This window comes from Bactrocera tryoni, chromosome 3 (assembly GCF_016617805.1).
Source record: "Bactrocera tryoni isolate S06 chromosome 3, CSIRO_BtryS06_freeze2, whole genome shotgun sequence".
Lineage (NCBI taxonomy): Eukaryota > Metazoa > Arthropoda > Insecta > Diptera > Tephritidae > Bactrocera > Bactrocera tryoni.
This window is the reverse complement of record NC_052501.1, coordinates 12,617,252-12,643,419: the sequence shown is the minus strand read 5'-3', so window position 1 is coordinate 12,643,419 and position 26,168 is coordinate 12,617,252. Positions and strand designations below refer to the sequence as shown.

General features: G+C 36.6%; 2 protein-coding genes across 11 annotated transcripts in view; one reads left to right on the top strand and one right to left on the bottom strand.

The window, feature by feature from the left end:
• The window catches only part of LOC120772533 (kazrin), a 275,757-nt gene that overhangs the window by 159,820 nt on the left and 89,769 nt on the right, over positions 1 to 26,168 (top strand). For 6 of the 9 annotated variants that reach the window (XM_040101202.1, XM_040101207.1, XM_040101208.1 and 3 more), the window contains one exon: positions 13,440 to 13,543. The exons of the other annotated variants lie outside the window; for them this stretch is intronic. The gene's annotated coding sequence lies outside the window, so the exon portion shown is untranslated. The remainder of the gene's footprint in view (positions 1 to 13,439; positions 13,544 to 26,168) is intronic. 9 annotated transcript variants of the gene reach the window in all.
• On the bottom strand, positions 22,905 to 25,752 carry LOC120772534 (regucalcin-like). 2 transcript variants are annotated; one of them, XM_040101212.1, is made up of 4 exons: positions 25,677 to 25,752; positions 23,496 to 24,078; positions 23,301 to 23,421; positions 22,905 to 23,208 (listed from the first exon to the last, which is right to left on the bottom strand). In XM_040101212.1, the coding sequence occupies exons 2-4, from the start codon at positions 24,076 to 24,078 to the stop codon at positions 23,016 to 23,018; spliced, it is 897 nt and encodes a 298-aa protein (XP_039957146.1). In that variant the 5' UTR covers positions 25,677 to 25,752; the 3' UTR covers positions 22,905 to 23,015. The 2 variants fall into 2 exon arrangements, with proteins under 2 accessions (XP_039957146.1, XP_039957145.1); XM_040101211.1 differs by lacking the exon at positions 25,677 to 25,752 and adding an exon at positions 25,505 to 25,598.

Sequence of the window (26,168 nt, the reverse complement as noted above, 5' to 3'; positions counted from 1 at the left end):
AGGTTAAGGGTAAGGAAAATATTAAGGTTTAGGTTAAAGTTTAAGGTTAAGGCTAAGGTTAGGGTTAAAGTTAAGTTTAAGGTTAAGGTTAAGGTTAAGTTTAAGGTTAAGGTTAAGGTTAAGAATAAGGTTAAGGTTAAGATTTAGGTTTAGGTTAAGATTAAAGTTAAGTTCAATGTTATGGTTGATGTTAAGGTTAAGGTTAATGTTAAGGTTAAGGTTAAGGTTAAGTTAAGCTAAGTTAAGTTAAGATAAGTAAAGATAAGTTAAGCTAAGTTAAGTTTAATTAAGATTAAGGTTAAGGTTAAGGTTAAGGTTAAGGTTAAGGTTAAGGTTAAGGTTAAGGTTAATGTTAAGGTTAAAGTTAAGATTAAGATTAAGTTAAAGTTGCGGATATGGACTACAGTTGTGACATGTCTATGTTAAGAGTAAATTGTTTAGTCTAACTAAGTACATATATATTACAGTGAAGAGTACTAAGATTTTTTTCAGATGACGTTCGTTAAATGCAGAAGTAATCTAGAATATCACTTCATAATTATATATGTTTGTATATCGTGGAACTATTATTGCTTCACTCTTATTAAGACTGTGAATGGATATTTTGAGGAAGCGAAAAAATTCGGCTAAGTCTTGAAAAGTAGTTTTGCTCTTAAACTTAAAACCTTACTCATCTAGCACTTCGTAAACTTAACATCTTTCTTCACTTATTTCTCTTTGTGGCATTATTTACTTACAACTACTGGGGAAAATGTTTGCTTTGATTCAGCATCTCTGAAACTTTAATTTTTAGTTGTCTATTTATTTATTTTTTCTCTATTTTGTACTGAATTTGTTGATCTGTGTTTAACTAGCGGCACGTGCGTGCTTTTACCAGCATTAAAGAGGATCATTGAATATACGCACGTACGCACTTGCGCAACCTCCACCACCGCAATCACCACCTCCCAAACCAGTAAACATACACGTAAAATGCCAACAAATACATACAAAGAGAAACAGGGCACTTATGCAGGATTGCACTTAAAAGCGCATAAAACGTACAAAGACGATTTCAGAATGCACGCGAATGTATTTTCATATGCATGTATCGATGTGCGTTTGTACAGATATGTACATATTTGTTTCCTCTAGCCATATGCTTCAATATTCATGTATACATACATATGTGAGATTAGTTTAGTAAGAGTGACAATGTACAGATTTGCTGATTTTTGTAGATTTTATTGGCTAAAAAGCAAAGTGGTCTGCTTTGGCGCGGTATTGGTACAGGTGACGAATATTCATTTATGTGTGTCTCTTTGAAAAAAATTACAATTTGACATATGTATATCAATAATCCATCCACTCCTTTAAAAATACTACATATACATTTACGGTTTTTGATCGGGGTAAAATTCAACTTCTTTCAAATGCGAGAGATTTGATTTTATGTTTGTATTTTTTGTTTGTTTTGAAATTACCAAAAATCACCTGTTTTAGGTCTTTATGAACTTTCTGGTAAAAAAGTTAAAGATTCATCAGTTTCAACTCTAATTACAAATATTAAAAAAAACAACAAAAAGCCTATAGTTTAGAGTTAAACTTTCAGGTGGAGATGCCACCTGTTTCAAAGTTTTATCTGACTACAAATGTTAAGCAATTATAAATATTGATGTTAAAAATGAATTTAAGGTTAAGAGGCCTAAGGCTTGAAATATTTTGGCGAGGTGTTGCCACCTATTTACATTTTCTTGTTTAATTAAATGGAAACTGTACAATATGCATATAAAACTAAAAAGGTTTAAGAAGTCTCATAGCTGAAAATGTCTTAAAGGGGTGTTGCCACCCGTTTGCACTTCTTAAAATTTTTTAATTCAATGTTTTTTTAATTTAATAAAATAATATTTACTAACATGTAAGTTAAGCGGATTCATCACATTTTATTAATATATATAGATAATTTAGAACTAATACAGTTATTTTCTCAATAGTAACTTAAACATTTTTCAACAAGCCGTTTATATTGTTTGAAAAAATTTTTGGTAATATGTTTATTCTCGCAACCAGATAGGTAGTCGATATTTTGCCATTCAAAATCAGTTTCACGAATGATTTTAGGAAAGAACTCTTATGTTAAGGGGTTACATGGGTTTACTAGTTTTAAAAAATCGTTTTTTTATTGTTTTATTAAATAAAATATCTCTAGAATATTGTCCTTAATTTTCAGGTTGAACTCAGTAATCGTTTTGGAGATACAGCCATGAGAACTTGTGCTCTCGAGGCTAGCTGGGCTAAGTGCGCATCTTTAAACGCGATTTTCTCGAAACTGTGTTTTTGAGGTCGGTTGGAAAGATTTTTCGAGAACTCCTCAACCGATCTTCACGAAAATTTGCACAGGTCTTTGAGATACAATTCTTAAACACTTGGATGAAGGATTTTTTTTTGATTATAGCAATTTAAAAAAAAATGTTGCGAAATTTTCACTGAAATTTTAATTTTCTTGTAAAAAGGTCTGCCAAAAATCCAATTTTTTGGTTTTTTTCGTGTAAGCTCTAAATTAAGGTTTTATCTTGCCGAGGGTTTACCGGAAATGGTGTCGCAATTTGTTTTCAAAAGTTTTAGAATTTCTTTGTTAATAGTGTATGTTTGTACCAATAAAAAAACTTAATAAAACATTTAACTCTTTATATGAAAAAAAAATTGTTGAAAAAAGACAGTTTTTTACCCGAAGAAACCCAGGTAACCCCTTAATTGTAACGGGAAGGTCCTCCGCTTCACATTTTTAATTTTTTTGCTTATCATCAGCTAGAAAAATTCATAAGTCGCTTTCAACTGCTTAAAAAAATATCTCGTTGCATAGATTGTGTACAAAATTTAATGCTCTAAGCAACCCTCTTGCAATTTTCCTGACGGTTTATAAGATATCAAAAGTTGCATTTTGAATATTTTACATTTTTATTATTTTTTAATTTAATTTGAATTTTATAACTCTGTACAAAGAATCATTTGAAATAGCAAAACTCACAGTTTCGTAGAAAATTCACTGCGAATAAATCATAATTTTTTTTTTACCCACCCTAATGTATATATGGGCCTGCGTGGGTGTACGCGATCTAGTAAAGTATACATATCTACACTCACATCATTATACATATCTGCATTTGTAGTGCGCATTGCGTTACGTGAAAGTTCCGCAAACGAGCTTGTCCCACATGTGAAATTGCATGACAGCCAGCTGATAAAGTTGGAAAAAAGCGAGTAGTAAATAAAAAATTGACAGCTGTCAGCGTTTGGGGAATGTTGCGTACAGCGTTGTCGCAATAAGGACGGCGGCGCGCATGTTTACAGCGCTTATATACATACATATACATTTGGTATGTAAATTTACCCATATACATAATACAACATACAAATCGAATGTGCAGTGATGTGACAGGAAATGGAATGTTTCCTCGTGGAAGGCAAAACTTGAAAGGGTAAGATTAACATGGCTGAGATATACAGACGCCTACGCTTTACGTGTACTTACATTTACTCTACCTACATATCGCCATAAGTTTGTGTGCCACATTTTGTACATTACATACATATGTGCCAGTAGAGATTTATGTGTTTGACAGTCGCGTCGTATATTTCCATATTCAACAAATTGTGCAACAAAGTTATACACCGCTCGCCCCACAAACTACACACATATTACTTGCGCTCGCTATATGCACCTGCTACGCTGCTTGCACTGCACTCCTCCCCGAAATACATTGCTGCTTCCTGTTTTAATACCCTACGGCCCGCGCTGCCGTGCTCAACCAGCAGTTCGGCGCTTTCTTTGCAAAGTTCGCTGCAAACGCTGTCGGCGTCGTCAATTTTACTATGCTTGCTTCGGAGCTGTCGTTGATGTTCCGTTTTGTTTCTAGTTTTTGCCGAAAAGTCTTTGCAAATTTCCATGCAAATACATAAGTACTGAATATTCCTTACGATACGCCTTACTACCTTTACAGTTATATATACATATACATATATATATGTTATCGGTGCGTGTAGTCCAAGTTGCGCAAGAGTTTGTCATCGACGGATAAACTTTCAATATTATTCTATTTTTGCAAGTGCAAGAAGCTAATTTTATGAAAATGCTCAAAACTTTCGCTTATAATGGAGTTTAGAAGTGATAAAATTTCTGATTTGTCACACAGAAAGTTCTATGCAAATATACCTACATATAGTTAATTTAATAACATTTTTAGATAAACATAATATTTTGTTGAACTTTATAGGTCATAAGTTTAGTAAGAAAGTGACAGTATTTTTAGGTTTTACAGAATTCATTTTGAGGCACATACTCGCATATGACATTACATTAGTATAAACTTGTATTACGGCTGTGAGTTTTTGATATTGAAGAGAAAAAAATAAGTGATGTTAGGTCTTGAATTTATATAATATCTACATTAAAGGCACCTTATGACTATGACGTAATAATATCTGTGCAAAATGTAAAATTCTGAGAAACTCTGAGGTTAGGAGCTTTGATTAAATAATTTAAATAATGAAAATTTCTTTACATAGTATTCAAGTAATTTAAAGAGAAGGCAAACCACATAACCACAAGCACAAACACTATCAGTGGAACCATCGTGCTCCCTATTTAAACACAAGATGTCGCTTTATGTCTAATATTATTAAAAACTCTGTAATTCGAATTATTATTCTTACATTAAATTGGATATTATATTTTATTTTATCTATTATAACTGATCCGATTTAGGTCAAATACATTGTTACAAAAAAGTACCCGGAAATTGTAGATAAAACGCAAAACATTTAATTTTGTACCAATATTGATTTTGTCGCCGTCAAAATAATAGCCGCCAGTATTAATACACTTATGCTAACGATTTTTCCAGTGCTCGCAACAACTTTCATAAGCACCCTTTGAGATAGCCTTCAGCTCTTTCAGCGAATTTGGCTTTGTCTCTTTGATCGACTGAAAACAGGTTCACCGGAGCGGCAATTTAAATTTGGGGGAAAAAAAATCACCCGGAGCACAAGTGGTTCGGTGCGATGGTGCACTATAATCGTTAAAAATTCATTAATTGTTGTTCCACACCGACGGATGTTCTCTCACAAACGCCTCAATGCCGCCAAATAGAACTCCTTATTGACCGTCTGCCCTTCCGGAATAAATTCATGATACACCAACCCTAGAATATCGAAAAAAATATTTGGCACAGTAATTAAGAACAGTTCTACCAACTTAGGAAAATAGATTGTTGTGAAATATCATATACCCGAGTAATTTTATTACAACTTCCCTGTGCTTTCTTGTCACAATGTATTCCAAGAATTGTTGCTATTGTTCTATAACTTGTTGCTCTTTTCATTATACCTCTCTCCCAACCCTCGTCCCAATTGGGGAAATAATGAGACAGTCGATTTTAACAATCTTCTTTTGAGCAGAATATTACATGCATAAGAACCTCCCAATTAAGCTCATGTAGCTTTTGGTACTCCACTATCGATGTGTGTGTCCTGGCGTTGAACTGTTCGAATCCAGTTCCTATTCTATTAGTTAAAGCTGACCGCTACTGACCGATTACTGCTTTCAGACGATCTGATTATTAACATTCCTGACAATACTGACTTGGCAATTTTTTGGCCTGGGAATTCGGTTCATGGTGGAGCTTCTTTTTGTAATCAGTAATTTTTAGCTCACATTCGAACTCGACGATTTTCATTACTTTATCGACGTTTTCGATATACTATATTTCCGCTTTTCCTTAGCGTTGCGCACCAGAACACAAAATCGATGAATCCAAAATTTCACTTGATTTGCTGTTATAAAATCAGGACCATAAGCACGCTGGGCTTGAGTTCTTGCCTTTATCGAAGGAAAACTGCAAAATATGATGTGTGTTCTCTTTGCTGGTCTCCATCTTTGAATATACTGTGTCAAGCAAATAACTAAGAGAATCTGAAAAGTTTTTTTTTTTATTTTCTAACTCCATCGGTAACTACCCATAACCCGAAGGCACTCAAATAACACTAGATACAGAATACTAAAGGCATCTATTTGACACATAATGGATTATTTATGCCTTCTTATTTTTACTCCTATCATAGCTTTCTAGTGCATTTCCCACAGAACTACAATAGTTTCCGAAAAATTACTGAATGAAATAGATGTCAGAATTGCTTCGACTTAACATTGCCTACTTTTCGACGCTCGCTTCAGAAATATTTTTTAAATTTAGATCTTGTTTGTTCTTCTAATGTAAAACTTGATAACTTGATAACTAACTTGATATATATATATATAAGTATATATATGCTTAAAGTAATATATTTCTTGCCGTTACTTAAACAAACCTCTCTTATTCTCCCTCCCACTCTAGCCTCTGTTCGTCTGTGCATAAATGAATAGTGGCAAATGCAATTTCGAAAACAAGCAATCGCACTTCATTCACCGCATAATTGTAAGTGGTGACAGGCTCCAACGCCAAAATTGATGCAACGGTTTATTTGTACACATATATTTGCAGTTATAGATATATAGCATACATATTTATTTGTCTGTTGGCAAGTGCATTGATATGTAAGCGTGTTCGTTGTATTAGCATTGCCTTAATTTGTATTGCGGTCAAATGTTATCAACAAATCCCACTTTTCACACCAACAATTCCACGTGAGTGTATGTGTGTGTGTGTGTGACGGCAGAACAATCAGATTTAGTTTGTGCCCGCAGCTCACGTCGCGCAGCGCATTGATTATTCTGCTTTGCATGCCGAAATCACAGGCTTAGCAGCAAATTATACATTGCCGAAAGGTGGCAACGCGTGATGGTGCAATTCCCACGTCGTTGTATTAGTTAGTTGCTGTATAAATGGATTTGCTCCTCTATTTTTACATCTATTTTTTGCTGCCGTTTCGGCGTATGTATGTATTGTCACATATTTAGCACGCTGCTTTAATGTGTAAATCTAATTGTATGGTTAGCTTAATTTGTTTTTAATGGCAATGTAATTATTTGTTAATTAAAATTCTATCTAAATGCGATGGTGTTTGACAAGGAAACAAGTGTTCAGCGTTTCTGGCTTTAACTGTTTGATAACTGCGTAGAAGTAAACCGAAATAATTCGTAGTAATGATCACTTATGCGTTTTTTATGGTCTCGAAAAGAAGCGCTATGCGCTCCTAAGCTTGTTTTCAGGAATTTTTATAAAATATGTTTACTCTTTTGACTTTTTACTAACGAATGACATAAATTCTCAACAAAATATAAGGCTTACGGTTGCTTTGCTCGAATCATTGCTATAAATTAAAGTTGCTATATGCTGGACTAAGTTAAAGCGCGGTGATGCTTATATACACTTAAGCCTTGATAGTCCTCCGGTGAAAAGTAAATGGAAAGAGAAGTTGAAAAATGGTTCTATGATTACTTATAAAATATAACACTGTTATAATTCACTCATAAAATACTTGTTTGAAAAAGTGGGGAAGTAACTACTAAGTGGTGCTGTCACTGAACTCTTATGTTCAATAATTCCGACGTAGGCTTTCAAGCTCTTCCCAAATGGAAATAAAGATAAAACAAGAAAAAACGTTAACTTCGGCTACGTGGAAGCTTTAATACTCATAAATCTTCTGCAGAACCTTTCTCTCGAAAACTCGCAAGGTCAACTCATCAGATGTTGTCATCGTCCAAGCCTCTGCACCATATAGCAGTACGGGAATGATGAGTAGTGTAATAGTTGTAGACATTACTTCTCAATTGCCTACTCAGTCCGAAGTAGCATCTGTTGGCAAGATTTATTCTGCGTTGGATTTCGAAGCTGGCGTTGTTGTTGGTGTTAATGCTGGTTCAAAGATAGGCGAAATTATCTACGACTTCGAAGTTACGATTGTCAACAGTGGCGTGGGAGCCAAGTCGCGACTGTTTGTTTCATGACAAACTTCTTCTTCAAACCGTTTTTTTCATGTTCACAACCAGACCCATTTGCTTCGCTTTCTTAACCACTCTGGAGAAAGCAGAACAAACGGCGCGGTTGTTGAAGAAATCTCTATTTAGCTTTGCAACGTCTGTTTGAAACCTCGTTTGTTATCGAGCGGCTCGAAGATGTCTTTTCCTATCCTGACAGAGCTTTTGGTATTGCTTAACGTCAGTTTACACATCCGTATAAGTTTCGCGGGGATACCAAGTTCTGACAAAGCAGCATTGAGGAGTTCCTTTTCGTGCTCTCGAAGGCGGCTTTAAAATCGACGGAGAGCTGGTGTGTCTCGATCTTCCTTTAACGGGTCTTTTCCAAGATTTGATGCATGGTGAATATCTGGTCAGTTGTTGATTTTCCAGGTCTAAAGCAAGCAGTTTATTAACGGTTTAAGAAATTTATATGCGATGTTGAAGAGGCTTGTCGCACGTAGTTGGCGCATATTGTGGGGTCTCCCGGCCATATTCTGCAAAGAAGCTGAAGCTATTCTCCTTATCAGTTTTTCTCCGCTGTGTTGTTCTTCAGCCATGAATTGTCCATCGTCATCGATTCGGAATAGGGTTTACCATCTCCTGGTGTTATGCTTTCACTGCCATTTAGTAGGCTGGAGAAGAGTGCCTTCCACAGTTTCAGTATGCATCAAGCACTAGATATCCTTTGTTGGTTCTACAAGAGTATGTTTCACGCATTTCGGCCTCATTCTTTTTGTGTCTGCAAATATGTCTCGCTTCTCTCTTCAACTCTCGGTATCTGTTCCATTCCGTACGTGTTGTAGTGAATTGCAACGTTGCGGTGTAGGCAGTCTGTTTTCTCTCCACTGCGACACGGCACACCTCATCGTACCAGCTGTTCTTTTGCATTGTCCAAAGCCAATGGTTTCGTCCGTAAGGAGATAGACATGGCGTTTCACAGTTCCCTTATATCGAGAGAGAGCAGGAATCGCTCGGCTGTCCATTGTGATTGCAGCTTCTTGATCTTCAGCCTTTCTTGTGTTTGTTGACTTGCGTTTGTTGCTGCACAGAGGCGGGTGCGAATCTTGGCTGCAACAAGATAGTGGTCCGAGTCGATGTTAGGACCTCGGAGCGCACGCACATCCAAAACACTGGAGACGTGTCTTTCGTCTATCACAACATGATCGATCTGGTTGGTGACTTTTCGATCTGGAGACAGCCAGCTAGCTTGGTGAATTTTCCTATGCTGGAACCTAGTACTACAGATAACCATATTTCGGGCCCCGGCGAAGTCGATCAGTTTCAACCCATTTACCGATGTTTCAACGTGGAGGCTGAATTTACCTACACGATTTTTACATCGTGGCGGGGACAGCTCTAAAGGTTCGCTTCAAGCACTTACAGAAGATAACTTTGGTCACGTCGTTCTTCTCCTCTGTTGGGACGTGGGCGGAAATCAGCGATATGTTAAAGAACTTTGCTTTGATGCGGATTGTGGCCAGACGTTCATCCATCGGGGTGAATGGGAGGACTGGGAGTGTTTCTCCGACCACACATCCCACACCGAAATTGCGCTCCTTTATATGGCCAAAAGGGGGGGTCTCTCGTCCGAGGATGATTTGACCTTATATACTTTTCCTTAACATAATTATGCAAAGTTTGAATTTTTTTTTGTTTGTTATTTTGTTTGTTATTGTTTTGTATTATTTGTGAATAAACTGATCTAATCTACATATTTAATTTCTGGCTTAAAATTGTTTCAAAAATCAACCGCTACAGATTTCGAAGTCGCCAAACATTTATCAATGTGCAGCCAGCTATTGCCACCAACCAAGAGAGGTTTCGCAACTGTGACAGTTTATTAGCTGCTCTTCTCAGCAGCTACAAAAGTATTTACGCACAGTCAATACTCGTGTGCAGCAGCAGCATTGTGTAATCGCTGCTTGGGGCATGATAATAAAGTGCAAACTCAACAAACTTACAGCCAGCGCTCCCTGCGGGGTGGCCGCAGAGTCAGGGGGTCACACACATTGCTGGCATGCCAATGTTTTGCTTGCACTTGACCACATCGAATGTGACAGTCGGTTGAAGTGCCACAATCGGGTCATTATTCAAATAAATCCCTGCAACAGCAGCGGTGGCATTCATTTATTACGCTATCGCGTGCACACAAACAGATATAAACACAAATACAAAGATAAATACAAATATTTACATGCACACACACACACACCCAAAGGCACGTGATATACGAACTTCAATTTATTTTGCGTTGCACATTTTAAATTGGCACACCGAAATTTCGTAACATGCCAAACACCAATAAATTTGCAAGCCATCGTTGTTGTTCTTGTTTTTGTTATTGAAGCTGTGTGTGTGCCGCACACGCGCATTCGAGCTTGTTCGCTTTGTTTTTTGGGGGTTTAATTTTTGAATTTAATATATGTATGTTGTTGGTGTTTTTATTTGATTTCGGCACGCAAAATCGCATTACCCGAAATTAATTGCTTCATTTGGTGCCATTTTCGGGCAAATATTTTATCGCATTTTAATGTGCGTAGCAGGCGTCGCTGTCGCCGCTGCCATCGCTGCCACCGTTGCCGTCTCACTGCAATGCCATTTTAATTAAATATTCTCTGTGAAAATAATGCTCATTGCGTCAATTTAATAGTCGTTGGACAATTAGTCAGGCATTGAAATTATTTATTGCAATTTTCAAATGTATGAAGGAAATTCAGATTCGCACTATTATTATTGTTTTTCTTTTTTGTGCAAGGGAATCGCATTACCAAAATGATTAACAATCGGTGGTGCGTGAGTTTAATTAAAAAATAATAATAATTGCGCATATGAATATGAGTACGAAATGCATTTAATTAATTACAGAATTTATCACCGAATTCAAAATGGAAGTTCTGTGCAGAGGCCAATAGGTCAACTGCGCTTTGTAAAAGCAGCTTGTGCATTTCCATTTTTAAGGCCCAGATATTGAAAGAGTTAGTAGAGTAAATCAAGGAGCAGCTATGAATTCCTTTACCTTAAAAGAAGAGAGAATAATTAAGGGTAATATGGGCTTCCTCGGGTGAAAATCAGCCTTTTTTCAACAATTTTTTCTCACATAAAAAATGAAATATTTTACAAGAATTTTTTTATTGTTAAAAACATACACTATTAACTAAGAAATTGTGAAATTTTTGGAAAAATGTATTTTAAACTCGACCATTGCGACGCCATTTCCGGTGACCATTCGGAAAAACGCCCGCGTTGGCAGGACAACTGCTTACCGGATCATCTAAAGTGAAAAAATACGTGTTTTAGTTAAAACCTTAACTTAGAACTTGGCTGAAGGCAAAAAAAAACTAAATACTGGATTTTTGGCAAACACTTTTACAAAAGAAATGCAAATTTCACTACATTTTGCATCAGAAAGTTGTTATCAAAAAAAAAAAAAATTCTTCATTCAAGTCTTTAAGGATTGTAGCTTAAGGACTTGTCTAAATTGCATGATGATAGGTTGAGTAGTTCTCGAGAAATCTTGCCAACCGATTTTAAAAACACAGTTTCGAGAAAAACGCGTTTAAAAACAGCGCACTTAGCCTAGTTAGCTAAGCGCACAAGAAGTTCTCAAGGCTGTATCTCCGAAACAATTACTCGGCTTAACTTGAAAATTTAGGACAATATTCTAGAGATATTGTAGAATTTATTAAGATAAGAAATGGATGTTTTTCAAAACCGTAAGCCCAAGTAACGCCTTCTGCAAGTTGTTTAACCCTGCTAGAAAATGGCAACTTTGTAAAAGGACCCGACATTTCTCTCTCGATGTTTCCAGATAAAAGGAAGAATTTAAGAATAATATTTTTGATATTGCAAATAAAATAATTTTTGCTGTCCACAAAATCGGGGTTGAGCGTGAACAACCGTCTGATCAAAAATCACCCGGACTGACAAACAGAAAAGTAATTCATTTCCAAATATTTTAATACAAATTTTTAATAACTGACCAATACGAACAAACGCTTCATTTAGCTAGTTATAAACATCCCCTGTTAAAGCCTTTAGTGCTTTCAGTCAATTGTGTTTTTTTCGATTCCGGCTGATTTTTGAGGCGTCATTCGCGAATGTTGGATAGTTCCGACGTTATAATCATAATCATACATCTTGTCACCAATGATGACGCGCTTGATGACTGTAGCCTCAGCTACGTTGTAGAACACCTCCTCGCAAACCTCTTCTTGAAGTCGTTTTTGCAAAAGGTTCAAGTCTTTTGGCTTCATACCCAAAACATTAACCAAAATATGTTGTGTTGGTCGGTCGAGCGACCCATTAGAGCTGTTGAGATCCTCTGCTATCTGTTTGATGAACATGAGGATTTTCAATTACTGCTTCTTTAACTCTTTCGATGTTATCGTCACAAACTGAGTTGGCTGGACGACTCGCTTGAGGCTGGTTTTCGATGAGTTCACGACCTTCACTGAATACATTGTACCACATTTGTAAGTAATTTTGCTCGTGATAAAGTATTATTCTTTCAATAATTCCATTGCCAAGATTCGAATAGAAGTACAAAGTTTCAAGAAAACTTGTTGTTACATTTTTTCAATGAAAAAATTGCCAGACAGTCCTTTCGCGTTGCAAATAAACTGCATACTGTATAATTAACATATAGAGATCGAACTTAGCACGAAGATAGAAAAGGGCTCTGGATAAAAGTTTTTATTGATTCAGTTGAGTTCAACTCAACTTTCATCTGTTGGCATAGTCCCCTCCATCGACTAGATTAATCTAGATTCCTTACTATACAGAGCGAGTTCTGTGCTAATTGTACTGTCAAGAAATCACTGCTAGTTGTGCTAAGAATCTTAATGTACTCCGATAAATGAATCTATAATGACTAAACCTAATCGAAAATGCTAATGATATTTATAATAGGTCTTTCGAAATTATATCATCCGTTGCTGCACGGCCAAGTTTGAACACAGATTTCAAAAATTTAAAACTGCAATTCAAGTATTTGTTGGAGCTTATTTTTACTTAAAAAAGTTCAGTTATAAAATTTCATGCTAGAGATTTTCTGCACTATACGTTATACTAAAGGGTGATGTCTTTCGATGTTCTCTACCTTTTTAAATTAAAAACACGAAAACTTCAAATTAAACGACAAATTTTTATTATCATTCGAAAGAACATTCCTTGACATTTATTTTTTGAAGATTATCTCTTTCAAATGTTGGCGCCGGCTACGTTTCAGATGATCCATCCATTGAGTTCAATTTACGATCATTTCGACTGGTAACTGGCGAATAACACGTGTAAAAAATGTCGAAAAAAGTCTATTGAAGAAAGTAACTCTATTTGGATCACACGTTATATGTACCATACACTTGATCATTTTTTTCTACAAAAACCCATGAGAGAGAGCACATTGTTAAGTGCATTATTTTATTTCAAATTATATACAAATGAATTAGTAATGAAGTTAATTTATTTGTATTACTAATTAATACTTTCTTCATAATCTTTTCAGGTAAGGGCTTGTAAAAAAGGAAAGCAGAACAATGACTATCAAATATCTGGATTTTGAAATATTACCACGAAAAGCCTTGATATAATAAGGTTATACCTATGTAGGTATGTAAAGTCTATAAAATTGCGAAAGTTTTACAAGTATTGCTTTATAAACCATCAACCGTTTAACAACTTATCAAAAGTCCATATAACTAAAGTAATATATATGTAATTTGGTGATAGCTTACTTATATACACATACATATATATATGACAATCACAAAATTCAAAAAATAGTTATTTTAAAAAGTTAAATGCGTCGAAAAAAGCTATCTTCATTCTTGGAAATAAATTATAGTTGACGACTGACAGATGATAGCTGAGTGATGATAAGTGACAACTCATAGATGACAGTCAAGTGATGATATGTGACAACTACAAGATCACAGCTGAGCGATAATAGTTGACAACTGGCAGATGACAGCTAATCGATTATAGCTGACAACTGACAGATGACAGCTGGTCGATTATAGTTGACAACTGACAGATGACAGCTGGCACTATTTGTGGAAAAATATTAAAATGAATAAAAAAAGTCACCACCATCAATAATGGTCATAATGAGTAGATGACAACTGACAGTTGAGTTAAGAAAGAAATACAATTTTGTATAAAAATCGTGATTATAGTATGTAATATATGACATTTTTTTGAAATTTCATACCTTTACTGATTTAAGAAAACCTCAACACTTTTCTTTCCTGTAGTGTAGGCAATAATCAATCGAACCACTCATTCTGCGTGTGCGTAAGTAAGTTTAAAGGATTATGCAGATGGGTCAAAAGGTAGCAGATAAAAACTACTAAAGTACGAACAATATTGGCGTACGAATTGAACGAGTTTTAAAAAATAGCATTCTCGTGCGCACTCTAAATACACACACATATATATGCGTGTGTGCTTAAACTATTTTTACTTCACTTTTTTTTGTGTGTGCATACACGCTTGATGTATTTAAAATTCACAATTTCATGGCTTTTTTCATATTTACCATTCTTGACGGCATGCCGACGCGCAGCTGCCTTGAGTGCCATAAAAACGCGCACACACGTAAAAACACACACACATACGTTAGCATAGCGCGCATGCCAACACTTGCAATGGCATATTCCTCTTCCTGTTTTTGTGCTTTCTTTAAATTTTCCCCATCACTTCCGCTTTAAGCGCTGCAACAACGCTCGGCATTGAGTGGCGCACCTGTCGACCATTTGAACGCTCAACCATACCATACTGACCGACCAACAGGCTGTGGCATAATCCTGCCTTTGGAAATTATGCAAGACGTAGAAGACGAAGAAACAGCAGAAGAAGTACCAACAATGAGCGGTGGAGTTGCATGCACAATTTTTCTTGTGCAAATCCTGATTTTTTAATGCACTTTTGGTGGCCTTTTGGGGTATTAATACCAGTTGCAGCATAGCTTCGGACGCAGTTTTTACACCGCCCTTCTCTTTTGGCTTTACCCTTTCGACTTATCCGCCTCAGCAGTCAGTGCTCACACTCATGCGCACACAGTTTTGCTGTTGTCCAGCAAAGCGGATAAGCAGGTGAATAGGCAGAAAGCTGGCCGATTTTGGTGTAAAGTCAAGCTCCATAGGCGAGTACTTACGTATTTTCATACAAGGTGGTTGAAATATTGATTTCCGCTTGGTTTAATAATATATGTATACTATGAACAGGGTGTAATAAGTTTGACACGAAGTTTATGAGACTCAAGAATATGCATTGAATATCCTATGAAGTATCTATGTACATATGACGAGCTGAGTTGATTTAGCATTGTCCGTCTGTCCGTACGAACGCGTACCTCAGATTTAAGATATCGATATGCTATTTGGCACAAGCTTTTTCTGATTTTTTTTGTCAGGACCTCCGATGTTGGAACACTATATCATTTAGGTTAGATTAGGTTAAATGGCTCATCCAGAGATTGTACTTGAATTGCTAAATATAGTCCTTTGTGAAGCCGTAGAAAAGTAGATCTCCTGTGCTCGATTTTACAAGTTAACTACCGTACAAACTGATCGGCGAAAGTCTAGTCCTTTTATAGACAACTTTTTCTTTGACAAACTATCTTCACAGTGTTTTGCATAGAATATTGTTGAAGTCAAATCTATAGTCCTCATATATATTGCCAAATATAGCTGCCATATACGCTGACAGGTCAAAATCAAAACAAGAATCTTGTCTACCCTTTTATAGTATGCTATAAGAAATGCACCTGTGTAGGGTACTATAGCATCAGTGCAGACCTCATGACAATGTTTTCCGTTAAAGTCTGCTAAGAATATAAATAACGTTTGACTCATTTTTGCATTTAATTACTTGTGATGACATTTCGATAGCACAGCCAGTTCGGTATAAAAATTTTCTCAGATCATTTACTCGCTGTAGGTGTGCGTCTGAGCTAAGTCGTGTTTCGAATCTACGATCCACTGAGTTATAGGTAACCACTAAACCAACATATAATTTAACTTTAGCACCAACGCTCAATGCAACGATAAACCAAAAGGCTTAAGGGAAATTTTATAACCTAATCGCAGTAAAAATCAAAATTCATTAGAACCACCCATTACAGAAAACCATTTGCCCACCATGCAGGAAGTATAAACCTTGTTTTGTGGCTTTGAATGGGCATAATGTTGGCTTTAGTGATTATAGTATTGCGTCTTTGTGGAAATGTTAGTACGATTACAAAGCATAGTCGATTCTTGCGCTTGCTGCTACTGTTGCTGCACATACACACATACATGTATTTATTGTTGTTTGCTTGCGTTCATTTTCATTTTCATTTTTACTACACCCATTTCTCGTAGTAATTTTTATAGCCGTGGAGAGTGCAGGCCATTCCGGCCATTGCATTGCTTCGGTCGCACTTAAGGCTTCTGCTGCAGCTGAGTGCTCCCATAAAGCTACCAACAACTTTCACCGTTGCTTCCTGCAACATAGTACCCTGCTTTGGCCATTATATTGCACCGCTCCACCTTTCCCGCCCCCAAAATGGCTGTCTGCATAAGGCTTGGATTTGTTGGCCGTTTGTTTGGCGTTGCAGCCTTGTTTGATAATTTGTTTATACAAAATTTTCTTTCAAGTTGCTTTGTGTGAAATTTTCATCGCAATGGTTAGTGAAAGATATGAGATTTTACCATTTTTTTACCGCACACATTTTAACAAAGTTAATATGGCTATGAATTTGTATTCGTATGACCCTTTAAAATTCGCCTTCCTTGTTGTTGTATTATGAAAGCAAGTTCGTGATGGTGTTAAATATAAGTTTTTTGTGTGGTGGCAAGGTGAAGGGAATTTTGAAAAATATGGACTGTGTGCTGTTGGCTGTTGGCGCTGCCAGGTGATTTGCATACAAAGATTAAAGTTCATTTTTCAGATTTCCAATCTTGTTTGTCCAAAATTTGTTGCGGATTAATTGTATAAGCTTACCATAAGTTATGGCATGTTGCATTGGTGTATCCAGTGTTAAAGTTATAATTTAAGCAAAAGCTATGCTAGGGACAAGGAGCTTTCAAGCTCAAAGCGCGCTTTTACAACATTAAGGGTTTTCACAAGTCCCATAAAGTTATAAGTTATAACGATTCGAAAACATAGCATTGAGAATTGTAAATGTGTAAACTCATTTTTGCATGAAATCCAACAACAATTTTTTTAACAAGTGTAAAAATTTATAATTTTACGATTTTACGATGCTTTACGACGGGTTGTGAGTACCCCAATTGTACTTGTAAAATGAAATGTCTTCGTACTTTTAAAATCTTATTATTGATTTGTGATATGAGATGTTGTGTTGTTATATTAATATTGTTAATATAAACAAAAATTAATTCTTTTCTATCACTAAGTTAGGTTAAGTCAGATGACAGATCCCTCAGGATGGCGGGGGGTAACACTTTTACTTCAATGCATAGTCATTTGTGAAGGCAGATAAAAACCCATTTAGTTGGTTTTTCTCTTTCGTCCTTTATTTTTATTGCCGCTACTTCATCTCTCTTTTCGGTTGTGTGAAAGTAGAAATCCCAAATGTTTTGTCAGTAACCTGGCAAAGGCAATACGTATGAGAAGGTGGAATCGATGGCATGTGCTTAAACGGTTATCTCATCGACTTTTCTCTCTTCTTCGCTGCATGGAACTTAACACTTTCCCCCAAAAAGTCCACAGCGACCATATTCACAAGCTGGACAAAGGAGTGCAGGCTTGACTTTAATATTGTAGTCGATGGCGTTAAGATTCCGACTGTCAACAACCCTAAGATTTTAGGTGTGACTTTCGACAGCCTGTGCTCCTTCACTTCTCACACGACTGCAATTATAGTAAAGCCGCAACAAAACCCTTAAGTCATTAGCCGGAAACACATGGCGAAAAGACAAAGAAAGCTTGGCAACATACAAAACAATTGGCCGGTCAGTCCTTAAGTACGACCAATATGGTCACTTGGATGAAGTGAAAGCTGCAAACATATCAGAACACTGCACTCGTAATGAACATAATGAACTCCTCTCCAAGCAGTGTCTGCTGGGTCCCCACATTACACAAGTCACCTCTAGCATGCGCTGCATTCTCCTTTTGGTTCGCCCCGTCGAAACAGCTCGTTTTCTGGGCCTGCTGTTGTATGAAGTCGATGTCAACTTATCTAAGCCTTACCATCCTAACCGTGATTAGGTACCCGATTCAACAGCAACAGAAGGTAGTGTTGCGATAATTCTATCTCACCTTTTTTCGAACAGTTTGGATCCGGTAATATATCAATCTTACCACATGAATCCTGAACAAACAGTTCCCAGTTAGAACTCCAACAATCATTGAAAGGTGAGCTTTACTGAGGGTGAAGAGTTTGCTACGATTTACCCTGGTTCAGAGAGACCTTGCAATTGCCCAGTATCTAGTAGTTGACTAAAGATCGAATTGTCTGAGGCCCAATCATCCAGCAGAGGATCGCAAGAAGTCAACGGAGCTCCTACCGGCTCCCATTCTGCAAAAAATTAGTAGTCTAGACATCCTTTCACTATTCATGAGTGTCTGTATGGGCCTCAAGGCTAATATCGACTACTCTACTATCACAGTAGATAGTCCACACTCTAAAGGAGGTTGCGCTCCGGTTTAGTAAATCTACTGCTAGTTTTATTGCAGCCACTTCCGCTTGGAAGACGCGGCAGTAGTCAAAAAGTCTTAAAATCGAGATGATGGATAGTTCCTGACAGTGTATGCCCCTACCAACCCTCCCCACAGGCTTTTATTCATCCGTAAATATGTTCAGCGCCGCTCTCTTCCAGTGAGTTCCGCCCTCAAATATCAGCTTATGATCTTGGTATTCCAAGTATTTTGAAATGAAATCTCAGTAATTTAGGTTCACAGCTTTCTTGGTCTGCTAAAAAAAAAAGACTTCGGAAAACTGGCGATTAAAACTGAATTTTCAACACATGTGTTTCTTTCTTCAATGCTTTGTTAATTTTACAAGACTATTGGGTGAACTTAGCCAACTACTGAATATTTCATTTGGGAAATCCGAAGCTTCAGACCAATAACTTTCTTTCATTAACTGATTCTTTAAAATTTATTTCTGTGATTATTAGCATTTTTGAAAGCTCGCCGAGTTTATGGCTCTTGTGAAATTCAAATATCAATTTCAACTAGTTGGAGTTGTGAACATAATGACTTTAAAAACACAGCTTTTCGGACAGATGCTAATTGACGGCCCAGTGCACTCTAGCCTACATGACTTGACTATCAATGAAGACATACAATAAATTTTCCGCCTTCAATTGCCCGAAAGCAATTTATTAACTAATAAAATATTCACAAACTCCGCTCTTGGTTATATAAACTCAACACAGCACAAGTATTCTATACCGTAATAACTCACTTGACCCAAGCGTACGCCTGTAATTGTATATTTTGAACTTCTGCTAATAGCTTCGGCATAGCAAATTAGCACTTGAACATTTATTTCACCATTTATTTCACTACCCAATAAAGGATATAACTAAAGCAGTTGGTAATTGCCTACAAGCCTTCACTTTTGACCTGACAACCGAAAATACTCTGAGTGCTACTATTGTCACGTTCGCGCCTTTATCGATATTCGGTTAATTAAAAGTTTGACTTAATGCTGCAAATTCAAAGACACGATTGGCAGCAAAGCAAAAGTTTAAAGTGCTCGCGACTGAAGTGCAGAGCTTTGAGGAAGCGGCAGGAACGTCTCCAGAAAGAAGCGGAAAAATACGCCGCGCGTCTGTGAGAAGACAGAAGGAAATGAAAATATATTGAATGTTAAAACTTTTGTGTATACGAAAATGCCGTTACATTAACCGTTTTTGCTGCGCGCAGGCTCTCAGCTTAGCGCACAAGTTTAAAACACAAGTGCCCCTTTCATATTTTCGTTGAGGAATTCACTTGTCGCACCATTAAAAATGTAACAACCCAACATTAAGTCCCATTTAATGAGCGTATCTGTTCGATGGGTCGAAAGCGCGCGGCTGGCATACCAAAGTATTGAGCGATTTACCTAGAAACGTGCCTTTAGCATTGGTGCCACAAAAATATGGACAAGTGTGTATGTAATTGGGAATTCGTTTTGAGTTGGCCACTGAGAGAGGTGAATGAATGGCATAGCAAATTTGCAATACACACACGCACATAAATACCGTAGACATAAAGTAAAATCGTGGTAACAGGGGCACCTGAGTGAAGGTAATAAGGTAGTTACGAGGCAATTCAGTGCGGAAGTCTGGTATTTATGCAAAAGCTCTGTGAGTGAGTGGATGAGTGCAATTTATTTATTTTCATTTCAATATTTCGATTCGTTAAGTGGAAGAGAAAAGTTATGTAAATTGTGAATTCAACGACTAATTAGAGTATTCTGCGTGCAAGGGCGTGTTATAACAATTTTTCCCTACAATTGAACCAAGAGCTTGCAAACAATGTGGTTGAAATGAAGGAGAAGTGTTTGAAAGCAATTGCAACCATAGCAGACAATACAATTTTTACTATTACGAAAATGCGAGGTCTATTGATTACTTAGAAAGCTCTCTGGTATACATTAACGCTAATAAGTAATAACTCAGCAATGATTGCTACGTATTCAATACACTTTTTTATTCTCTGGTAAGATTTGGGCAAATAATATAAAAGCTTTGTTCGACTTAAACTTATCGAGATAGGTTTATTGTTGTTTATTATTTCAACACACTTGACTTCACTGTTTAACATCAGAGAGTTAGCAGAGGACCTCAATACATATCTCTTATAGATCGAATACATACGTGTTGGTTTGTCAGTGCTGGACTCATACCAAAAGACGACATTGGGTAGAGGTAGTAAAAGAGCTTGAAGACGTTTGGTCCTCACATTCACCACTACTGATAATGAGAGGCATTATGGAAATGGCATCGCAACTATCCAACAATCCATCGAACGGCGCTTCCAAAATGAGACAAAATTGAAAAAAAAAACAATATGCGCTGAAGGCACTCAAGGCTATCCGAGGCAAAATGAGACATTTTGAAAGGGATAATAAAGAATTGTATGAAAGTGTCGTCAGTTGGAGACATGGTTGATCAGATACTATATATAAATGATTATGATGACGAGACATGTCGAATTCCCCCAAAATGCTGCTAAGCTTAGGGCTATAACTATGTATGTTCTAAGTTAAGATGCAGACTTGTAATTTCGTACAGGGTATAGAAGTATGTAAATATATAAAGTACAGGTATCACAAACAATTAGAGATATTTCAACGAGACTACTCATTAACTAAATATTTTCTCACGAACTCAGTTTATCAGTTGGACAATAGGCGAAGCGGTGTCTAACCATAGTTCAGGAGGGATTGTAAAATTTGGATTTGGTTGAAATTATTTCGACATTTCTATATTACCTTGTAAAAACGGGCTTCGCCTTCTTCCCATAAACATCATTTTTTATTTCCATATGACTCTTTCACTTTTTTCCTTTTTATTGACGTAGACACCGCTTATGCGGTTATGGCCGAGTTTACAACAGCGCGACAGTCCTTCTTCCTTTTGCCATTTGGCGCCAATTTTAAATACCAAGTGTAGCCAGGTGCTTCTCTCCCTGGTCTTTCGAAACGAATGGAAGTCTTCATCTTCTTCTATTTCCCCCGGCGGGCAGGATGACAAGAGATATTTCGTCTTGTCCTAGTTCATAAGCAGATCTATACGCTTTGTTTCCTTTTCCATTCTGGAGAAAGCAAAACTAACGGCGCGGTTGAGGCCAATGATGATATTGATCGGCGTAAGTCGGCAGCTGTACACTCTTATAGAAGATTGTACCTGCTCTATTCAGCTATGCAGCTCGAATTATTTTCTCCAGGAGTAGATTGAAGAAGTCACATGATATTGAGTCCCCTTGTCTGAAACCTCGTTTTGTATTGAACAGCTCGGAACGTCCTTCAGTTCAGTTTACATAGCCGTATTAGTTTTGCGGTGATGCCAAATTCAGATATAGCGACATAAAGGCGTCTTATTTTCGTGCTTTCAAAAGCAACTCGGAAACGAGGGAGTGTGTCGGACCTCTTTTCACGGATCTTTACCAATATTTGGCGCTTGGTGAAAATTTGGTCGATTTAAGATTTCCCAGGTCTAAGTCCATACTGACAAGATCCAATCAGTTTGTTGACGGTGGGCTTCAGCTTTTCACACAGTATGCTTCTATCCAGTATGCTTCTATCCAGCCTTATTTGTGATGTTGAGGAGACTAGGTGCAGATTGTGGGATCTCCCTTTTTGTGGATTGTACAGAGTACACATAAATTCCACATGTCCGGCATGCTTTCGTCCAACCATATTCTACAAATAAGCTTATGCAAGCTCCTTATCAGCTCTTCGCCGCCGTATTTAAATAGATCGACCGGCAATCCATCGGCTCTCACCGCTTTGTTGGTCTTCAGACGGATAATCACTTTACAGTATATAAATTAAGCAGAATTGGAGTTACCAGAATAAGACTTTTAGGGTAGTCGAAATTAGACCACAACTTTTCATGTCCCCAAATACCGAATATGTAGACCTCATTGCCGAATATGTAGGTCAATGTGTTGTCGTTAGCCGTTCCTTGTTTGCATTTTAATTTAATTCCTTAGTTAGTGATGGAAACATATTTCCTTGAAACTGTTTTTGGTAAAGGACTGAGACCAAAATAATATTCCGGGAAGGCCTATGCCTAATACTTGGTCTGACGCAAACATTATTTTACAGTTATATGAATTTCAAAATAATCAAACCTAAACGTTAACATAATATGTCATTCCCTTCACTCCAAAATTTGTTTAGAAAACAATAGTAAGAACGTTTCTAGAAGAATGTGTAAAGCACACTAAGTGCTTGCAGCTCATATGAAATCATATGAACTGACCACCTCAAAAGCCAATTGTTATTATATATTTTCCGCTAGCATTACTTCTTTCATTAATTATTTGTTTATTTATTTCGTATCAAACTTAATCAAAAATATATCAAAAACTTTTCCGGCGAGATAACAATAAGCGCGTGTGATTATCGCGGCTCTTACAATTGTACTTTTGTCATCGGCAAACCTTTCACGCCCAAACCGGTCACCTTGTAGGTGTTACCAGCTGGTGGTGGCTGATCATTCAGTTTGGAGGTCGTTACGTACAAGATATCCAAATTTGGGCCACCAAAAGCAACGGAAGTGATTTGTTTGCAGGGCATTTTGATTTCCAATAAAACCTCGCCGGTGCTGTGAGTGATTTCAAAAATATTTGTTGTGATAATTTGTATATTAATGTATAGAGTTGTTAAACAAGCAAATACACGTTGGTAAACACTCACCTTGGTTTCACCTTAAACACCGTGGCACCGGTGAAAGTACAAACATAAATATTGCCATCACTATCAATTGTCATGCCATCGGGGAAATACGTACCGGGTGTAAAGATAACTTTTGGGTTACCTATTGTTGCATGAAACAAACATTTGAAATAAAGGACGGGCGGCTATAAAAAAAACTAAGAACCTGGCACTTACTTGCCACGCCAGTGTCCAAATTATAATCGTACGCCTTGACATTGTAGTCCAGTGAATCGATAAAGTAGAATTTCTTCGCCTTCTCGTCCCATGTCAAACCATTCGAGATGCCAACGTCAGACTTGATTAACGCTGCGGGCTTACCTTTCTCGAAGCTATACAATTCACCCTCACGTTTCGAAAACATATCCTTTGGATCATTGTACATGGTACCAGCCACAAGACGACCACGTGGATCGGCTTTACCATCATTTAAACGATTCAAAGCCAAATCTGGTTGCACTTCGCGCACAACACGCACAACCTTGGCTTTTGGTGATACACCATCCCAAGCGACGACAACTACACGACGACCCGCGCCTACTACGAATTTACCACTCTCACCTTCGACCGGTACAATGAAAGAGGCATATTGTTCACCCTCTAGCACGGCACTGTAGGTTTTGTTCTCTTTGTAGTCATAACGTAGTAATCTGCCAACATCAATGTCGACAAAGTAAAGACTTTGTGTTTCAACATCCCAGTGAGGACCTTCACCAATCAAGGTGCCTGCGTTGGGCAGTGCTTCGATTTTATAAGACATCTAAAAGTATGTAATTTAGTTCAAAATATTTAGAAATTGATTATCGGTTTCTTTCATGAATTTTTTCTGTTTGGTCTTAGCATATGTATATATCATCAACTAAAATGCAACACAACGTATCAACAAAATTTCGAAATTGAGCTTTTTATACGATTTCTTACGATTCACCGCATCATATTACATATACGTATGTAGCATAAAATTTTCAGCTGCCGCTATATGATACCTATAAGCAATTTATAACCATTTTGTAACCTTTTTGTAACCGTTATATAACCATTTTGTAACCATTATATAACCATGTTGTAACCATTAATTAACCATTATATAACCAAAACTCAATTTTTTCAATATGAGTGGTTACTATTATACCGTTTTTTTCGCCTGCCAACTTACGAAAAGTGACATTAAGTTATTTTGCATTTTAAGTGATTAGAATGATTTCTGTCAAACTAACTGCCAAAACACTACTTGAAAAACTCTTGAAAATACACTATGGGCTAACTTGTGTGCAGAAAAAATTACTGTCTGGCGTAAATTATATGAATCGTGTACGTGTTCTGTTCGAAATGAATAGCCGGCTACTGCCAATAGGTTAAAAAATATTTATAGTTATTTGAATCGAAATAAAAATAAATATTTATATATTCGAGTCTAAATATTTCTTAATACATTTTTTTATTGTTTTGAACACATGCCTTATAGGTCAAGTTAGTGTTATTATATACAAATTTACAGTGACAAGCTTAACTAAAGCTTTCAGAGCAGGTGTTAAGACAGCTTCATAATAATCTGAGTAGCTTATCGCATCTTCAATAGTACACTCAAAACAATCCATAATTACTAAACCTTAACTTTTAGAACAAAGTAATTAATTTAAGGACACTGAAGGTCATAACGGACAAACATCACTTTGATCTCTCGTCAATTTCACCAAATTGTCAACAGCTGTCATTAAACATTGTAATTAAAGACTAGATTGGCTAGACACTTATCTTCAAGTGGTTTTTCCTCATATAAAGTATTAAAAACGCCTATCAACGTTATAATCGTACTAGCGCTATCTCCCACCATATGCTAAAATATGCGAAATTTTAAAGACCCCCGTGGTTTATCAAAGACCAATAAGTTTGTGTTACTACTAACGCATACTTCATCATATTCAACAAAAGACCTCTATTCGGCTGCATGACTTGAACATTTTCAAGTTCACTCTGCGTGGTGAGATAAGTTTTAGTATGGCTATCCGGCTGATAAAAATGCTTGAAGTGCACTAAAGCGAAGCACTGCACGGTATCAATAAAAAAGCACTCATATTTATTATACTAAATACTGCTGCACGTAATAAACTTTTTCCAAAACGTTGCAATAAAATCGAGAAAATTTAAAAATGCTAATTTCTATTAACAATAACAACAATTATTACAATTTTCATTGCTTTTTAAGCAGCTGTTTTGCGAAAGCGCTCGAAACACTTTTAATTTACAAACACAATTTCGTTTCAAATCTCAGTAACCACTATTTGTAATTGCAAATTGTAGGCACTATATATTATAAGTTGATTTAGAATCGATTTTGTTCGTTTAACACGTTCGTACCTTGCTTGGGGGAAAATATTTGCAACAACAGACGATTCACTTGCGACTGAACTGCACTGAAATGAATTTCTATATTTATAGTCAAGTGAGCAGCACAGTGGCTCTTAAGTACACTACGATAGGTTCTAGCCATTTATTAGAGATAACAGAAGTGCAAGCAAACTTATATGTATTAGAAAAAAAACAAATTGTTTTGGGGACTAATTAGTATTTTAATGAATTCATTTATTCTTATCGAAATTGTCCAAAAGGGGTTTACAACTTATTGCAATAATATTCATTAATATAATTAAACTGCCAATAGTATAGTAGCAGAGATAATAATATTGTCTCGGATCCACATTACAAATGAAATTGTAGATGAAATATCATAACAATTTCCATAATATAAGCAAAGAATTCTATACACTAAGTGTCACTTACACACTCTCATATGTATATTCAGTAGTTAAAACGAAAAAAACACATTTTAAATGTAGAGATGAGGTAAGA

Coding starts and splice junctions, on each gene's coding strand:
- LOC120772534 (XM_040101211.1), bottom strand. Junction 23,422..23,495: donor TTTGGACACTGGCGTGGCAA/GTAAGTGCCAGG, acceptor ATGCAACAATAG/GTAACCCAAAAGTTATCTTT. Junction 23,209..23,300: donor GTGTTTAAGGTGAAACCAAG/GTGAGTGTTTAC, acceptor AATCACTCACAG/CACCGGCGAGGTTTTATTGG.